This window comes from Octopus sinensis, linkage group LG27, assembly GCF_006345805.1.
Source record: "Octopus sinensis linkage group LG27, ASM634580v1, whole genome shotgun sequence".
NCBI classification, from domain to species: Eukaryota; Metazoa; Mollusca; class Cephalopoda; order Octopoda; family Octopodidae; genus Octopus; species Octopus sinensis.
In genome coordinates, this window is record NC_043023.1 from 20,437,010 (window position 1) to 20,444,509 (window position 7,500).

Here is a 7,500-nt window from a genome sequence, read left to right on the forward strand (position 1 = left end):
CCAAATCCACTCACAAGGCTTTTGTCGGCCCGAGGCTATAGCAGAAGACACTTGCCCAAGGTGCCACGCAGTGGGACTGAACCCGGAACCATGTGGTTGGTAAACAAGCTACTTACCACACAGCCACTCCTGCACCTATATATATATATATATATATATATATATATACACATACACGACAGGCTTCTTTCAGTTTCCGTCTACCAAATCCACTCACAGGGTTTTGGTCGGCCCGAGGCTATAGCAGAAGACACTTGTCCAAGATGCCACGCAGTGGGACTGAACCCGGAACCATGTGGTTGGTAAACAAGCTACTTACCACACAGCTACTCCTATGCCTATACTGGGTGCTGTTTTTTTTTAACCTTTTCATGGCACCTACACCGGTAAGGTTGACAATTACCCTGAAGACAAGACACCTCAGCTGAGTGCAGTATAGTGTTAAGGTATATGAAAGTATGGTAGAGGGGTAGGAACAAGTGCCTTGCTGAAGAGGTGAATCTATGGCACTCTCATGGAAAGAGAGAAAGAAAGAGATGTTACCTCAAAGTACAAGATATGAGAGATAGAGAAGGGGGGAGCAGAAAACTTAGGTGAGAGTACTAGAGGGGAAAGGGTGTGACAGCCCTCATGGCACACTTAGAGGGGAAAGGGTGTGACAGCCCTCATGGCACACTTAGAGGGGAAAGGGTGTGACAGGCCTCATGGCACACTTAGAGGGGAAAGAGTGTGACAGCCCTCATGGCACACTTAGAGGGGAAAGAGTGTGACAGCCTTCATGGCACACTTAGAGGGGAAAGAGTGTGACAGCCCTCATGGCACACTTAGAGGGGAAAGAGTGTGACAGCCCTCATGGCACACTTAGAGGGGAAAGGGTGTGACAGCCCTCATGGCACACTTAGAGGGGAAAGGGTGTGACAGCCCTCATGGCACACTTAGAGGGGAAAGGGTGTGACAGGCCTCATGGCACACTTAGAGGGGAAAGAGTGTGACAGCCCTCATGGCACACTTAGAGGGGAAAGAGTGTGACAGCCCTCATGGCACACTTAGAGGGGAAAGGGTGTGACAGCCCTCATGGCACACTTAGAGGGGAAAGAGTGTGACAGCCCTCATGGCACACTTAGAGGGGAAAGAGTGTGACAGCCCTCATGGCACACTTAGAGGGGAAAGAGTGTGACAGCCCTCATGGCACACTTAGAGGGGAAAGAGTGTGACAGCCCTCATGGCACACTTAGAGGGGAAAGGGTGTGACAGCCCTCATGGCACACTTAGAGGGGAAAGGGTGTGACAACCCTCATGGCACACTTAGAGGGGAAAGGGTGTGACAGCCCTCATGGCACACTTAGAGGGGAAAGGGTGTGACAGCCCTCATGGCACACTTTTTTTTTCTTTTTATTCTTTTTACTTGTTTCAGCCATTTGACTGCGGGCCATGCTGGAGCACTGCCTTAAAGGGGGGTTAGTTGAAGAAACCGACCCCGGGACTTATTCTTTGTAAGCCCAGTACTTATTCTATCGGTCTCTTTTGCCGAACTGCTAAGTTATGGGGACATAAACACACCAGCATCGGTTGTCAAGCAATGCTAGGGGGACAAACACAGACACACAAACACACACACACATATATATATATACATATATACGACGGGCTTCTTTCAGTTTCCGTCTACCAAATCCACTCACAAGGCATTGTTCGGCCCGGGGCTATAGTAGAAGACACTTGGCCAAGGTGCCACACAGTGGGACTGAACCCAGAACCATGTGGTTGGTAAGCAAGCTACTTACCACATAGCCACTCCTATGCCTATATATATGATGGGCTTCTTTCAGTTTCCGTCTACCAAATCCACTCACAAGGCATTGTTCGGCCCGGGGCTATAGCAGAAGACACTTGCCCAAGATGCCACGCAGTGGGACTGAACCCAGAACCATGTGGCTCATAAGCAAACTTCTTTACCACACAGCCATGCCCATATGTTTATATATATGATGCCAGCCTCCTTGCCCCAAGTGGCCCCTGTGCCAGTGGCACGTAAAAAGCACCATCTGAACATGGCTGATGCCAGCACCGCCTTGACTGGCATCCATGCCAATAGCATGTAAAAAGCACCATCCGATCGTGGTTGTTGCCAGGCCCCTCTGGCCCCTGTGCCGGTGGCACATAAAAAGCACCCACTACACTCACGGAGTGGTTGGCGTTAGGATGGGCATCCAGCTGTAGAAACTCTGCCAGGTCTGATTGGAGTCTGGTGCAGCCATCTGGTTCGCCAGTCCTCAGTCAAATCGTCCAACCCATGCTAGCATGGAAAGCGGACGTTTAACGATGATGACGATATATATATTTATATGTATTTATGTCTGTGTTTGTTCCCCCACCCACCCACCCACTATCACTTGACAACCAGTGTTGGTGTGTTTATGTCCCTATAACTTAGCGGTTCAGCAAAATAGACCAACAGAATCACTACTAGGCTTACAAAGGATAAGTTTTGGGATCAATTTCTTTTCAACTTAAAAAAACTCCTTAAGGCAGCGCTCCAGCATGGCTGTAGTCAAATGTCGAACAATGAGAATGAGTGCTCAACACCACATTGTTGGATAAAGAGTCTTTATTTTTGTTTTAAGGCTACCATTGGTTTCATGCTAAGAGACATCTTGACAATTCTTTAAACTGATCATGTAGAAAAATTGGTGTTCGTTTGTTTACATTTATTGGTATTTAATTATTGGATATCGTTAACCAAATTCATTTAAAACTGAGTGCCTTATTGGGATCTGCCTGGATGTTTTAACCCCTTTTTTTTTTCTCTTTCTGCACCTGTTGTATCTGTCGTTTGACCACAGTTGTGGATTTGGTAGACGGAAACTGAAAGAAGCCCGTCGTATATATGTATGTATATGTGTATATATGTTTGTGTGTCTGTGTTTGCCCCCCCCCCCCCCACAACATCGCTTGACAACCGATGCTGGTGTGTTTATGTCCCCGTAACTTGTTATATTCCGAAGTCATCGATAGAATGTTTCTATCTTGCACCGTACAACCCCGAGTCATACAGCATTATAGTGCTATTATCCCCAAAGGGTTGGATTGTTATAACATCCACCCAGTACCACAGTTATATTACTATATCAGCACAGACACAACTGTCAACACAGTCTACACGTACTCTCAACCTTCTGACCTTCCCCTTGCTGACTGGCTACTGCTTTATTTGTAATGGCTGGCTACTACCACTTTTTACTAGGAGAAGTGTACAGTTTTACTATACAACAAATCATCTTTTTAGCATTTGCCCCTGTCGTGTCATGTTCTTGCTTTAGCGGGAATGGGTTAAGCATCATCTCTGCAGCCAGTTCTGTCTTTTAGTCTGCTTTTGAGCTGTGTGTGTAGCTATATTGTTCTCAGGAGCCTGGGTGGAGGGTAAGGTTAGACACAGGGGCCAAGCCCTGAGATGGTTGATGGCATCAGCAATATTTAAGCAAACTGCATTTGTATTCTTCATACATAGGTGTAGGAGTGGCTGTGTAGTAAGTAGCTTGCTTACCGACTACGTGGTTCCAGGTTCAGTCCTACTGCATGGCACCTTGGGCAAGTGTCTTCTGCTATAGCCTCGGGCCGACCAAAGCCTTGTGAGTGGATTTGGTAGATGGAAACTGAAAGAAGCCCGTCGTATATATGTATGTTTGTGTGTCCGTGTTTGTCCCCTCAACATTGCTTGACAACCGGTGCTGGTATGTTTACATCCCCGTGACTTAGCAATTCGGGAAAAGAGACCGATAGAATAAGTACTGGGCTTACAAAGAATAAGTCCCGGGGTCGATTTGCTCGACTAAAGGCGTTGCTCCAGCATGGCCGCAGTCAAATGACTGAAACTAGTAAAGAACATATTTTTGTATTGGATCCAGTGATTCAGGTTCGATTCCCAGGTGTCTTGCGACTGCCAAGATATATATCCCGGGCTACAGTGTGTAGACATATGCGCTTGTGTTTGCTTTTTCTTTTTTAGTAAAGGCTTCGTAAGTTTCCTTAATTGAGATTTCATTGAAGTGTGTGTCAATGGTTTCGTTTTCCATTTCAGGTCAAGGGCTGAAACGAGAAGACAGCGGTGGTGGAGGATCAACAGACAGCGGTGTGGTAAGCAGCATTTTGTCTTTAATCATTCCTCCCCCCCCACCAAAAAACAAAAAAAAAACTAAGAAGGAGTGGCTGTGTGGTAAGTAGCTTGTCTACCAACCACATGGTTCTGGGTTCAGTCCCACTGCGTGGCATCTTGGGCAAGTGTCTTCTGATATAGCCCCGGGCCGACCAATGCCTTGTGAGTGGATTTGGTAGACGGAAACTGAAAGAAGCCCGTCGTATATATATGTATATATATATATATATATGTGTGTGTGTGTGTGTGTGTGTGTGTTTGTGTTTGTCCCCCTAGCATTGCTTGACAACCGATGCTGGTGTGTTTATGTCCCCATCACAAAAGAGACCGATAGAATAAGTACTGGGCTTACAAAAGAATAAGTCCCGGGGTCGATTTGCTCGATTAAAGGCGGTGCTCCAGCATGGCCGCAGTCAAATGACTGAAATGAGTAAAAGAGTAAACAATTGACTTGTGGGTTTACAAACCATCTTCCCCCCACCTTCCTCTTCCTCCCCCCATTCCCTCTCTCCCTCTCCCTTCACCCCCGCCACCACCACTATTGCAACTACTTCCACTACCACTCTTAACACTACCACTTCTACAACAACGTCAGTCTTTTCTACTTCTGCTGCTGTTACTACTACTACTACTACTAGGCAGGGTGGAACAAGCCAGTTCAGGGTAGAAAGCGCTCACGCATACATACACTCTCATGCACACACACACATACACACACACCTTTTTTTATCTTGCTGCAGTTGTTAAACTGTGGCCATGCTGGAGTACTTGCCTCAAGAATCTTGGTCGGACTAATCGACTCTTCCCCCTCCCCCCAAACGTTTGTTCCTCCTCTTAAAATCTGACACGCTATTTATTGGTCTCTTTTGGTCGAACCGCTAAGTTACAGTGATGTAAACACTCCAACACACACAGATCATCATCATTGTTCGACTGTGGTCGAGACAATGGAATTTACTGTTACGCCAGACTTCACAGTCCATCATAGCATCACGGAGGTCCTGTTGCTGGATGCCTGTATCCCTGGAGATTACATCAGGGTAGGAAAGTGTGCGCCCTCTGGTATTGCGAGCAGATGGCTTCCAGAGGAGAAGAGTAGAAATTACCTTGTTTTCAGCTCTACAACAATGTCCAGCAAACTGGACTCTTCTACCTTTCACAAGAGATGACACAGGTGGTAGTTTCCCATATATTTGCATTTTGGTTGGATGGCGCTTCCACGAGAGATTTTGAGCTCTCATAAGGAGGCGAGTGTAGGTTCCATCCAACCGCCTCTCAAGCGTCTTTGATAACGTCCAGGTTTCTGAGCCATATAGTAGGATTGGTTCGACTGTGGCTTTGAAGATTTCAAGTTTGAAGTCTCTACTTAGATTTGATGACCAGATCTTATGCATGTCATTACAGGCTGACCAGGCCATACCCTTTATAATTAGAAAATCTTTTTTCAGATGATGAAGTTCCATCCAACCACCTCTCAAACATCTTTGATAACGTCCAGGTTTCTGAGCCATAGAGTAGAATTGGTTCGACTGTGGCTTTGAAGATTTCAAGTTTGAAGTCTCTACTTAGATTTGATGACCAGATCTTATGCATATCATTACAGGCACACACACACACAGAGTTACACATACACGTCATCATCATTTAATGTCTGTTTTCCATGCTGGCATGAGTTGGACGGTTTGACCGGAGCTGACCATCTGAAAGGCTGCCCAGGTCTCATCCCTGGTTTGGCACAGTTTCTGTGGTTGGTAGTCACAGGTATGACAGCATAGCGGCGAGCTGGCAGAATCGTTAGCACGTCGGGCGAAACGCTTAGCTGTATTACGTCTGCCGTTACGTTCTGAGTTCAAATTCCGCCGAGGTCGACTTTGCCTTTCATCCTTTCAGGGTCGATAAATTAAGTACCAGTTACGCACTGGGGGCGATATAATCGACTTAATACCTATGTCTGTCCTTGTTTGTCCCCATCTATGTTTAGCCCCTTGTGGGTAATAAAGAAATAGGTATGACAGTTTTTTTCTACATAATCTCAGGCCGATGAAAGCCTTGTGAGTGGATTTGGTAGAGGCTGGCAAATAAAAACGGTATCTTTTGTTGGTGCCAGAATGTCAGGAGACGAGATGGACTTTGAACCTGGAGCCACCAAATTGCCGGTGCCAAAACAGCGACAGCACTAACCCATTGCCTTTGGGGTGGATGGGAGTGGAAGTGGAACTGTGGGGGGTAGGAAATAAAGAGAATCTTTGTTGGCTGTGGTGTTTGTTTGCCCCCTCCATCAATCTCTGGCTCTGTTAGGGTGGGCATGGGAAGAAACAACGGATGATATAAAGATAGACACTTCATTGGTTGGTGGTGTTCATCTCCTCCAAATATTTCACAGCCTCCCTTGGCATGTTATCTCCTCCACCCTTCCATCAGTCTCCCTCTCTATGGTGGTGGGCATGGAGAGAAGCAATACATAATTATAGAACTATTTTCTATTACCAGTTCTCCTATTTTTACCTTCTATTGTTATCTGTTTTTTCTTTGTTTATGTTTTCTCACTTTGTTATATCTGTTTTTCTCCAGGTTTTTTCCATCTCATATGTCTTATAATTCCCTTAAGTTTTCCCAATTCTTTATCTGTTTTTCTTTCCATATCTGTTTCCCAATGTGAATATCACATCTTTTCCTTTATCTGTTTTTTTTTTATGTTTAAAAATTCTGTTTATTGTCCACGATTTTCCTGTTTAACCCCACATATCTATCAGTTTTTATCTTTCTAAAACTGTTTTGTCCTAATTTTAAAACTGTTTTCCTAATCTGTTTTGTCCTACTTTTAAAACTGCTTTATTAATCCGTCTCGTCCTACTTTTAAAACTGCTTTATTAATCCGTCTCGTCCTACTTTTAAAACTGTTTTCTTAATCTGTTTTGTGTGGGGGGTTTTTCCTTTTCTGTTTTCCTGTCACGTTTTATATCTGTTTTATTATATTCTCCCCACTCTCCCACCCCACTCAGTCTACTTTTACCCTTTTTTTTTTCTTTCTCTATTTTCTCTCTCTGTTCATCCTTCAATATGTCCATCTTTTAAGGCAGCAAGCTGGCAGAAATGTTAGCACACCAGGTAAAATGCTGAGCTGTATTTCGCCTGTCTTTACGTTCTGAGTTCAAATTCCACTGCGGCTGACTTTGCCTTTCATTCATTCGGTGTCAATAAATTAAGTACCAGTTGCGTACTGGGATCAATCTAATCGACTGGATCCCTCCCCACCAAATTTCAAGCCTTGTGCCTTGAGTAGAATCTATTTTTCTCCACTTATTCCTGAAAAGGTTGTTAGGGGTTGTTTTCCGTCCTTCCTCCCT

General features: G+C 45.1%; 1 protein-coding gene across 4 annotated transcripts in view; it reads left to right on the plus strand.

Moving 5' to 3' along the window:
- LOC115225304 (IQ motif and SEC7 domain-containing protein 2) overlaps window positions 1-7,500 on the plus strand; it is a 118,947-nt gene that overhangs the window by 101,235 nt on the left and 10,212 nt on the right. For all 4 annotated transcript variants that reach the window (XM_029796246.2, XM_029796247.2, XM_036514368.1 and 1 more), the window contains exon 11: window positions 4,079-4,134. In XM_029796246.2, coding sequence (XP_029652106.1) covers window positions 4,079-4,134 — 56 coding nt within the window. The remainder of the gene's footprint in view (window positions 1-4,078; window positions 4,135-7,500) is intronic.